This window comes from Schistocerca nitens, chromosome 5 (assembly GCF_023898315.1).
Source record: "Schistocerca nitens isolate TAMUIC-IGC-003100 chromosome 5, iqSchNite1.1, whole genome shotgun sequence".
NCBI lineage: Eukaryota > Metazoa > Arthropoda > Insecta > Orthoptera > Acrididae > Schistocerca > Schistocerca nitens.
Genome location: NC_064618.1, coordinates 370,704,093 through 370,715,995, shown reverse-complemented (window position 1 = coordinate 370,715,995; position 11,903 = coordinate 370,704,093). Strand labels below are relative to the sequence as shown.

Genomic DNA, 11,903 nt, shown 5'->3' with positions numbered 1-11,903 from the left:
CAAAGCAAGCTATGGTTGACACTATCATGTAAGTTAAGATTTTTAGAGAAATCACAGAGCCCTTTGAAACAAAGATGAGAGTCAGTCAAGGAGACGGGCCATCTCCATTTATTTTCTGTATCACCTTGGAGAAAATAATGAAATTGTGGGAAGAAACTCTGAAGTTGGAAGAAATAATCAAAATACACCTTGGGGAGAAAGGAAATAAGCTGGAAATCAGGTGTTTAGCTTTTGCCAATGACCTTGCCCTTTTATCCAAAAAGTAGAAGGGTGCACGAAGAATGCTGGAGATCTTGTTTGAAATCTCAGTCTTATATGAAAAGATAAAATATATGAAACACAGAAGCCAAGGTGCAAAATACTTGGAGGTAAAATATGGGAAGATTAAAGGACAGATAAATTAAAATACTTGGGAGTGTAGATCCAACACAAGGGGCAGAGTAAAGAGGCAGTCGGAGAAGAGCCAGAAAATTAGACTTTGCTTACAGACAGACAGAACAAGTAAAACAAAAGAGTGATATCCTGCATGGCCAAAATGAGGTGCTACAGTTCGGTTACGAAACCAGAAGAACTCTATGCTTTGGACTGTCTTGTTTTAAATAAAAAGGGACAGTTGGAGGAACTTGAAAAGAAGGAAATGAGGTTCTCTTTAGGGACCACAGAAGTCTACTGATGAAACTTGGAAGAATAGGAAAAATGAGGAGCTCTACAAATACACCAAAAAAATCAGACACAATGTGATAACAATGGTTGAAATTTTAGGGACACAAAGTAAGAATGGACAAAAACTGACATGAAAAAAAGATCTTAAATTAGATGTAGTTAACTATAACATTTGGGTTGCATTCAAAAAGTATTGATATAATCAATCAACCTTAAATAGAATAAGAAGTGAAATATTACAGTCAGTTTTGACCTGGTAGATTGGTAAATAAAATACCCTTATTCTTATTAAGTGAAGCCAAAAAGAGGCATATTACTGTTAATAATATAATTGAACTATGAAGTTCCAGTTAAGGAAATGTAAAGCTCGTCATTGAAGTCTACTTGTAAGTGAATAAAAGAGGTCAAAAGAGATGTACAAGAAATTGATATTATTCTAGAAATATCCAGAACACAGAATAATTCAGTAACCGTTGACTTAAACAGCATAAAATCATTCCATGAGAAACCACTAATTGGGAAGTCTATACATTACATTTCAGTGTTGGAGAGAAAGAAAAGAAGTGAAAGAATGAAGAGGTGCTTGGGAGAAGGAAAAGAAAGGCTAGGAAGCCTTAAGTTCAATGCAGTCCATAGTTTGACCAAATCTGGAAGGGGGAAAATGTTAGAATATGGAGTCACATCCTAGTCATTTATAGAAATGGATCAAAGAAAATTTGAGAAGAAATACACACTTTTCTGTAGTTTGTCTCAATAAATCCAACGTGTGTAAATGTGGGACTCATAAATAAGACTTACTGTTATGTGGCACAGATTCAGAGTGCCTACTTATGAATTAGTGATATGTAAAAGGTCAGCAAATGAAGAAGCAGAAATTGATCTCTTGTTTTCATATATTTTTCAAGCTGTTATTCTGTCGAATAAGACAGGGAAAAAGTTATTAGTGCAAGTAGTATATGCTAGCTTGGTTGTACATAATGAAATAATAAGCAACCAGTTGCATAAAAGAAATTTAATTTCTTCACCAGTTTCAGGCCTTTAGTGCCCCTCTTATTTGTAAGTGTTAATAATAAAGTGCATATAGCAAAATGCCATGCTCATGTAGTTCATAGTGTCTGCATAAAACCAATACAAAGAAGTGCAGACACTGTGATCTGCATGACCATGGCAATGACACTCATAAATAATGTGATAGGCATATCGATCTAAAGAAGGGCACTGAGTGATCGAAACCAATAAATAAATTGAATTTCTTTTATGCAACTGGTTGCTTATTATTTCATTATACAGGGTGAGTCACCTAACATTACCGCTGGATATATTTCGTAAACCACATCAAATACTGACGGACCGATTCCACAGACCGAACGTGAGGAGAGGGGCTAGTGTAATTGTTTAACACAAACCATACAAAAGTGCACGGAAGTATGTTTTTAATCACAAACCTATGTTTTTTAAAATGGAACCACGTTAGTTTTGTTAGCACATCTGAACATATAAACAAATACGTAATCAGTGCCATTTGTTGCATTGTAAAATGTTAATTACATCTGGAGATGTTGTAACCTAAAGTTGACGCTTGAAACCTCCGACGTTCAGTTGCGTGTTGTAACAAACACGGGTCACGGTCGGCGAGCAGCATCTGCAGGGACAGGTTTACGATGACGACCGTGTTTACGAGTGTGGCTGTAATGCACTGTTGTGGTTTGGTCTAGCATGTAGCACTTGCTGCTATTGTTATTCTGCATTCGTCTCCGCACGCAGACCAACTGTAGTACACTGTGTTACCAAACGTCTGTGATAGTGTAGTGTTGTAGGAACTGTGACCATGGTGTATTCGAACTCTGAGAAGGCAGAGATGATACTCATCTATGGCAGGTGTCGACGAAATGCAGCTGAAACCTGCAGGGTGTATGCAGAACGGTACCCGGACAGAGAGCATCCAACGTGCCGCACATTGCAAAACATCTACCGCCAACTGTATGCAACAGGTATGGTTGTAGCATGCAAACGGGTCCGTAACAGGCCCGTCACAGGAGAAGCGGGTGCAGTTGGTGTGTTAGCTGCTGTTGCCATGAACCCACATGAGTTCACGGGACATTGCGAGAGCCGGTGGACTGAGTCAAAGTAGTGTCGTGCACATACTGCATCGTCACCGCTTTCACCCGTTTCATGTGTCGCTACATCAGCAATTACATGGTGATGACTTTAATCATCGAGTGCAATTCTGTCAATGGGCATTAACAGAGAATGCGTTGCAGTTCTACCTGTTTACTGATGAAGCGGGTTTCACAAACTACGGGGCAGTGAATCTACGGAACATGCATTACTGGTCCATGGACAATCCTCGCTGGCTCAGACAGGTAGAGCGACAGCGACTGTGGACTGTAAATGTATGGTGCGGAATCATTGGCGACCACCTCATTGGTCCTCACTTCATTGCAGGGGCCCAAACAGCTGCAACATACATTGCGTTTCTACAGAATGATCTGCCAACGTTGATCGAAAATGTCCCACTGGAAACGCGTTGACGTATGTGGTATCAGCATGATGGTGCACCTGCACATTCTGCAATTAACACTAGGCTGACCCTTGACAGGATGTTTGACGGGCGTTTCATAGGACATGGAGGACGCATAAATTGGCCAGTCCGTTCTCCTGATCTTACACCTCTGGACTTCTTTCTGTGGGGCACGTTAAAGGAGAATATGTACCGTGATGTGCCTACAACCCCAGAGGATATGAAACAACGTATTGTGGCAGCCTGCGGCGACATTACACCAGATGTACTGCGGCGTGTACGACATTCATTACGCTAGAGATTGCAACTGTGTGCAGCAAATGATGGACACCACATTGAACATCTGTTGGCCTGACATGTCAGGACACACTCTATTCCACTCTGTAATTGAAAACGGAAACCACGTGTGTGTGTGTACCTCATCCCTCATGGTAATGTACATGTGCATCAGTGAAAAAGACCAATAAAAAGGTGTTAGCATGTGGATGTAATGTGCTGTTCCAGTCTCTTCTGTACCTAAGGTCCATCACCGTTCCCTTTGGATCCCTATGTAATTCGGTGCTCTCAGATACACACGATCGAACAGCGGAGGGGTGGTACTCAAGTGTCAACTTTAGGTTACAATATCTCCGGATGTAACTGACATTTTACAATGCAACAAACGCCACTGATTACGTATTTGTTTATATGTTCAGATGTGCTAACAAAACTAACGGGGTTCCATTAAAAAAAAAAAAAACGTAGGTTTGTGTTAAAAAACATACTTCCGTGCATTTTTTTATGATTTGTATTAACCAATTACACTAGCCCCTCTCCTTACGTTCGGTCTGTGGAATCGATTCGTCAGTATTTGATGTGGTTTACGAAATATATCCAGCGGTAATGTTAGGTGACTCACCCTGTATATGACTATAGGTGCTGAAGATGGACAAAATACTATCTTGGTTGCATCACGTGTGAGAGAAAGGAGACACTCGAACCAAGTACTACTGTATAACCTGCTCCTCTCAAATAGCATCTAGGGTGCCACCAAACTCAGTATCATTACTTTACAAATGAATCACTAGAGTAGCCCATTTCTTCACATGATGAATAATTGTGGAGAGTTCAGCATTTTATTCAGGAAATTGGCATGTATCTTGTTGTTTTGGAAAATGCAAACCATGTCAGCCAGGTTCTGATGATGAAAATTTCTTCTATGCTCGCACTGACCTCTGGATCAGGTACCATGATGCTAGAATGTGTTACCAGTGTTAGCTACAGAAGGAAGTTTTTAGCCTGTTTATCACAGTGAATTTCTTATGTGGCATATAGTGAGTCATGAATGCCACATTTCCATATTTATGACCAGTGAAACTTGTTCATTCAAACTAGTTAATTCATTGTTTCATTCTCACTTATGTTCGGTAGATCACATCATGAAGAAAAGCTTTCATGGATGTGGAGTGAGTCAAGTTCAATATATATATATATATATATATATATATATATATATATATATATATATATATATATATATATATATATATATATATATATAAAGAAAGATGATGAGACTTACCAAACAAAAGCGCTGGCAGGTCGATAGACACACAAACAAACACAAATATACACACAAAATTCAAGCTTTCGCAACAAACTGTTGCCTCATCAGGAAAGAGGGAAGGAGAGGGAAAGACGAAAGGATGTGGGTTTTAAGGGAGAGGGTAAGGAGTCATTCCAATCCCGGGAGCGGAAAGACTTACCTTAGGGGGAAAAAAGGACAGGTATCACTCGCGCACACACACACATATCCATCCACACATACAGACACAAGCAGACATATTTCCCCCTAAGGTAAGTCTTTCCGCTCCCGGGATTGGAATGACTCCTTACCCTCTCCCTTAAAACCCACATCCTTTCGTCTTTCCCTCTCCTTCCCTCTTTCCTGATGAGACAACAGTTTGTTGCGAAAGCTTGAATTTTGTGTGTATATTTGTGTTTGTTTGTGTGTCTATCGACCTGCCAGCGCTTTTGTTTGGTAAGTCTCATCATCTTTCTTTTTAGATATATATTTTTTCCACATTCCACGTGGAATGTTTATATATATATATATATATATATATATATATATATATATATATATATATATATATATATATATATAACAGAGGGAAACATTCCACGTGGAAAAAATATATCTAAAAAGAAAGATGATGAGACTTACCAAACAAAAGCGCTGGCAGGTCGATAGACACACAAACAAACACAAATATACACACAAAATTCAAGCTTTCGCAACAAACTGTTGCCTCATCAGGAAAGAGGGAAGGAGAGGGAAAGACGAAAGGATGTGGGTTTTAAGGGAGAGGGTAAGGAGTCATTCCAATCCCGGGAGCGGAAAGACTTACCTTAGGGGGAAAAAAGGACAGGTATACACTCGCACACACACGCATATCCATCCACACATACAGACACAAGCAATATATATATATATATATATATATATATATATATATATATATATTATTGCATTGAGGTTATACCTAAAAAAAAGTGCACCATTTAAAATATGTTCTTTGTGTTTTAACTAAAACTATAAATATGAAAAATCCAAATAGCATAAGGTTACAATGTTTGATTAGTGGAGAAGTTAGAGAGAATTTGCTCTTGTGTTTGTGCTGTAATCTGTGCCAAAAAGACTGCTAACTTATGAAAACTTAAAAAAAGAAAGCAGTATGCATTACCATGAAATTTAACTATTTATTTCGTTCAATACTTCCATATTGTTTGGATAGCGTAAATAGATGACTTTACAATACATTGATTAAGTATTTGGTCTCAATTTTCATTTTAGCTTGATGGTGACATACAAGGAGATTCTGGATCAAGAACAGAGACCCAGCCAGTGAAAATGACAAGAATGATTCGTCTGAAGAGTGGGTCTGCAGGTTCTATATCCAGCAGTTTCTCTGGGCCTCGAACAAGCCGAAAAAATTCTGTGCTCAACATGCTTACAAAGCTGTTTCGTAGAAATGAAAGCAGCAGAGATATAGGTAATTGCATGCCTCATGTAATATATCTTTGTTGTGGTGCATTTTTCATAAACAATATAAATTGTGGCCTAGTTAATATAAACAGATTTTGCTACATTGAAATATCATAATCTAGTTTCTGCATAAAATTAGATATCTAGTCAATTTGCAATATTTTTTATAAGCTACAAGATATAATGGGACAGACTTGTAAATCTGTGAGGTAACTGAAACATATTTTCCTAAGCACATCATGGCTTTCTTAAGGTATCCTCTGTAGAATTCATGGTCACCTACACTTTTTTCTAATATAATTAATGTAATTTAGAGATGTGCTACATTGTTTCTGATTTGTGCATAGTAACGATTATGCTACATATTTCTTATAGGCTTCATCTTCTTGCAAATCCTTATCTTCACTTACAGTTTGCAGTTCTGTTTTGCTGACTGCAACTGCATTATGAAAATCATAGTCACTGTAGAAATCTGAGATGGCCATTGTTTCTCAGAATTGTCACCTCATATATACCCAAAAATGACATGGTTACCCATATATTGTGATTATATTGTACACTGTCAGCGGTGGTTACTACTAAAGTTTTGGCATGTGAGTTGAATTTTTTGTGTGCTCCATGAGTCACGCAGAAAATATTCTCATAACAAATTAATCTCTGACACTGTGTAACAAGTCCACACTAATAGCATGTACAGCATGTAGTATCTGATCATAAAGTTGCTGTCCCATTGTCACAAATTGTATTGTATTGTATTGTATTTTTTATTGGTCCTGTTGTCTACATAGCAGCTTATGCATAAGACATTGGACAAGTCAAGTTATAAATATACAGGCTGAAAGTCATTACAAGGCATACACATTTAAGGTTACAATAATACACTTTATAGGTAAGTATTTACATAACACATTTCATAAATTTAAATATTGTTCAATGGAGTAAAAGCAGTGCTGCTGTAAATATGACTTAAGAGATTTTCCAAATGTATTGACCTCAGTGATAGCTTTTATGTTTTCAGGAAGTTTGTTATAAAGCTTAACTCCCATGTGAAAAGTACCTTTTTGGCACAGTGCTGTGCTGATTTGAGTCATGTGTAAGTTTCTGTTTTGTCTGGTAAAGTGTTCATGTATATCACAGTTTTTTTGCAGTCTCTGGTCCTTGCCTATTACATTTAATTTAAAGAACAAAAGGGTTTCCATAATGTATACACATGGTAATGGAGGAATACCAGATTTCTTAAACAGGGGTTTAAAAGAGTCTCTAGGCTTGCACCCAAACAAGATTCTAATGGCCATTTTTTGTAGTTTAAAAGTGCTATTAGCTGTTTTTAGAGTTTCCCCAGAAGGTGACCCCATATCTAAGACGAGAATGAAAAGTACGCATGATATGCATTAAATAATGTTTTCTCACTACAGCATGATTTTAATGAACAAAGAAGGTAACATGTTTTGCTCAGTTCTGCATTGAGATATTCAATACGCTTATTCCATCTGATGTTACTCTGCAGCCAAAGTCCTAAAAATTTGGTTTCAGTATTGTTACCAACTGGTTCGTCATTGATGGAGACTGATGGGATAAACATGTCCTTGTTAGGAACATTGTGGAATTTTAGAGCAATGGTTTTCTTACTGTTTATTACAAGCTGATTACTCTGTGCCCAGCTGCTAAGTTGTTTCGTGACCGTGTTTACTGTCTGCTGTAACTGTTCATTGTCGTCTCCTTTTAGTAGAATCGTGGTGTCATCTGCAAATATGATTGTTTTGTGTGCATCAAGATTTAAGCTTAGATCATTTATGTACAGAAGAAACAGATGGGGTCCCAATACTGATCCTTGGGGTACACCACATTTAATTTGTTTATAGTCAGATAAGTGATTAGATACAGTTTTTAGTTCAATATTTGTGTGCTTGATACACATTGCCTGCATACGATTAGTCAGGAAGGAACTGATCCACTTGTTGGACAGACCTCGAATACCATATCTTTCTAGCTTTGATAGCAGAATTTTATGGTCCACCATGTCAAAAGCTTTTGACAAGTCAATAAAGACTCCTATTGTTTCCTGTTTTTTGTCCATCAGGTTTAGGATGGAACTGATGCACTCATAGACAGCAGTTGTCGTTGACCTCTTGTTTCTGAATCCATGTTGTTCATTACATAGGATGCTGTTTTTATTTATAAATTTCGTAAGTTTCTCATACATAACTTTTTCCAGTACTTTAGAGATGCAGGAGGAAATTGTGATGGGTCTGTAGTTATTTACATTGTCTTTATCCCCTTTTTTATATGCAGGAATAACTTTTGATGTTTTCAACACATCGGGGAAAGTGCCTGCCTGAAGTGAGCAGTCGCATAAGTGTGTGAGTACTTCAATTAGGTTTGATGCACTCTTCTTTAACATTGTTGCAGTTATACCATCAATACCTGCCGATTTGGAATTTTTTAGTCGTTTTATTGCTTTAGCTACTTCATCTTGTGAAACAGAACTGGTGTACATTGATCCTCTACATGCACTTATTTTATACTCATTTGCCTGGGTGCTCTTAAAGTTTGATTGTAACATATTATCAGCAACACCTGTGAAAAAGTTGTTAAATGGTAGTAAAACAGTCTTTGAAAAGTCCTCAGAGAAAGAAATTGTTTTGTATGAGAACTAGCAACTGGGTGACCTATAGCAGGTTTGACACAATGCTAAAGAGTGACATGACTTAGAGAACCTCAGTAATTGTGTTAAAATTGGGGTTCTCCATCAAGTTCTAGGACATATTTAATTTAGATGCTATTTAGTTCAGGTAACATGCAACTTTACTATATGTTCGGAAATAAGTTTTCCTTTCTGTTTGCATCATTGAGGAAAGCTGTCCTTTTTGTTGGATATAAAGCAAAAAGCATTGGCATTTTAAAGATTGTGATGTTATCATTACATACATTTACTTGAGTTTCCAGAAGCAGATATTAAATCTGTCTGTCTTGCCACTGATATCAGATTCTTCCATGACTTCACTAAGATGGCTGTCTCTGACAGAAAGAGCCAATTGTCCTATGTGCAACTAGAACATTGTATGTACGTATAAGTAGGTGTATACACATGATTGGTATTTGATTCCAGATTGTACATGACATAGTGTGGTGAAAGTGTCAGGGAACTTGGATATTGACATTACCATGGCGTTAATAAGGCTGTGCAAAAGACATGTGCTTCACAGGCACCTACCAGAGCACAAGTAGTACAGTCTTCCTATGCACCAAACCATAAAGGTATCAATTAATACAAAAGTGTCAGTGAGTCAGATGCACATAAGGCACCTAGAAGTGTTTTCAAAAGCAGTAAGTCAGGGTTTGATGAAAGGTCTAAAGGGAATCAACCGTGTCTCTAAATATGACAGCTGAGATGACACAGTGTTCCTAACCAATGTCTACTTCTACTTGGATGGCACAGTTGTGCATTGGTTCAAAAACAGTGAGGAAATGCAGAAGAGCTGGGACAACTTTCAGGCAGGAATTAAGAAAACGTGACGACAACCAGTACAGGTTTGCTTAGCTGAATAACTGAAGAACAGAACCCTATGCCAGGGGGAAACAGTACAATTATATATGCAGAGTGTTTTGGCACTCTGCCGCATTATGAACTCCAGTATTACAGAAGCCAACAAACTATCACACCTACTGAATTGAAGTGTGTGACAGAGGCCATTTATCAAGTGCATTTTTTGAAAGGTGTCACTACAACAGAGGACTTCATCAAGTGGTTCAATCACATCAAGGTAATGCACCACAAGAGTATGCCAAACGATGATAAACAGACTTCTGAATCTTATACCCAAGGCAGTCATAGAAGACCATCAGGACGTCACTTCACTGCCTAAATAGATAGTTATTTTGTGGATGTGTCACATTTATCAAATTTTGTTTTAGATTACAAAATCCATTCATGTAATGGGCTAGAAATAAGGAATAATTTCAAAGAGAAAACATTTTATTTGTAAACTTACTGTCACATTCCAAATCATTGTGAGTTGTCATGAACACAATCCATAGAACAGGCAAAAAATCATACTAAACTACATGAAAAATAGTAAGAGAAGAGTTACAAGTATTTATGACATCTTTTAATATCCAACCCAGATGGCTAGATTAGTGTTGACTGTTGAACCCAGCCACAACAAGATGATGATCAGCATTATGTGCCACTGATTTCTACAAGGTAAGCCAACACTGAACAATGGAAATGGAGACCCTGAACATGTGCTGCAACTGTCAGGAAACATCCAAAGTTCTCGATGATGCAGATAAAACTGATTCCCCATCAATTTGATCACTACGTAGAAAAAAGGACGTTTTCAGGAAAGAGGACAACATACCAGTAAGTTTCCATTGGGACACAAAGTTCATGTCATATGCTTCTGTAAAGAAAGAAGAAAGGTGTTTGATGACTAATACACTGCACAACATCAAACAACAGAGTAATTCCACACATGAGTCAACTGCTGATAACTACAGCCAGCCTGCGAGGTGAAGCCCATTGCCATACCCCCTGGTAGAGATTACTCTCCAACATCATGCCATTGTTCACCACCACCACCACCACCACCACCATACAGAGATTCCACCCACTGATCTACTTGCCAAAATCAGGAAAACCACTTTCATGGGCTCCCACAAGGACCGACCAATCCACCGATTTCTTTATTGATAAACATGTGTGTGTTCATACTAGACGCATGTGTAAAATGTCAAAAGATGACTCTTCATCAGTATTTATACATGGTCTGGGTATTGCAATGAAACTGATATTTATTGGTGATGGTACTGTGTATAATAGTATATAGAATGCTGGTGTCAGCCGAGTCCCCTGACTGTATACTAAGAACCACTGGGCTCAAGAATGCAACAGTTTTATTAATAAATAACACTGATCTGTCAGAAAACGTTTTTTACTATCTTATGAGGGTGAGGTAGCTACAGATGAAAATCCTCCTTGGATAACAGTTGTCAAGATGACAGGAAATCACATTTCTCATCAAGAACCAATCTATTTAGGCACTAGTGGATGGTAGGGAATCATTTTCTGTGGTAATGGATGTTTATTGATGCCAGGTGAAAAAGACAGTGTTCTGAGATTTGAATACCATTGTACTGATGATTGTAAATGGAAAATTCATCCAACCAATGGGAACCCGTGGTTTTAGAGCAACTATAAAGTATAGAACACAGCCCTTCGAATTTGTCATTTTACCAGAATTTGGCCTTAGTGTTATCCTCCGATGGAACTTTCTGTTAGACGTTGATCCTCCCTTGTGATCCTTGTGAAGAAGAAATATGGCACATGGCTCTTCTGTATCAATTATCATTGACCTAATAAAATCACCAAAAAGGCTGTAGACCCATTTTCACAATTTAATGGCGCATCAGGCTGCCTGATGGGAGTGAAGTATTTCTGTAATATGGTTATACAGTCTGGCTACTGACAGATGCAAGCTGATGAGGTTTCATAACACTTGACAGCCTCTCTGAGTTCAGAGTTATGCCATTTAGTCTATGCAGAGTGTGATAGACCACCTGATTCAACACCTTAAATTGACAATGTGTCATCCTGAGGCAGGCATTTCAGTTTCATCTCTACTTTCATGAGATTGTTGATAGACCATCTTGGGAAATCATCTTTTTCTTGTGCCTTTGTCCTGCATTGGC

General features: G+C 37.9%; 1 protein-coding gene across 4 annotated transcripts in view; it reads left to right on the top strand.

Moving 5' to 3' along the window:
* Positions 1–11,903, top strand: part of LOC126259893 (uncharacterized) — a 526,255-nt gene that overhangs the window by 468,318 nt on the left and 46,034 nt on the right. For all 4 annotated transcript variants that reach the window (XM_049956973.1, XM_049956970.1, XM_049956971.1 and 1 more), the window contains one exon: positions 6,021–6,219. In XM_049956973.1, coding sequence (XP_049812930.1) covers positions 6,021–6,219 — 199 coding nt within the window. The remainder of the gene's footprint in view (positions 1–6,020; positions 6,220–11,903) is intronic.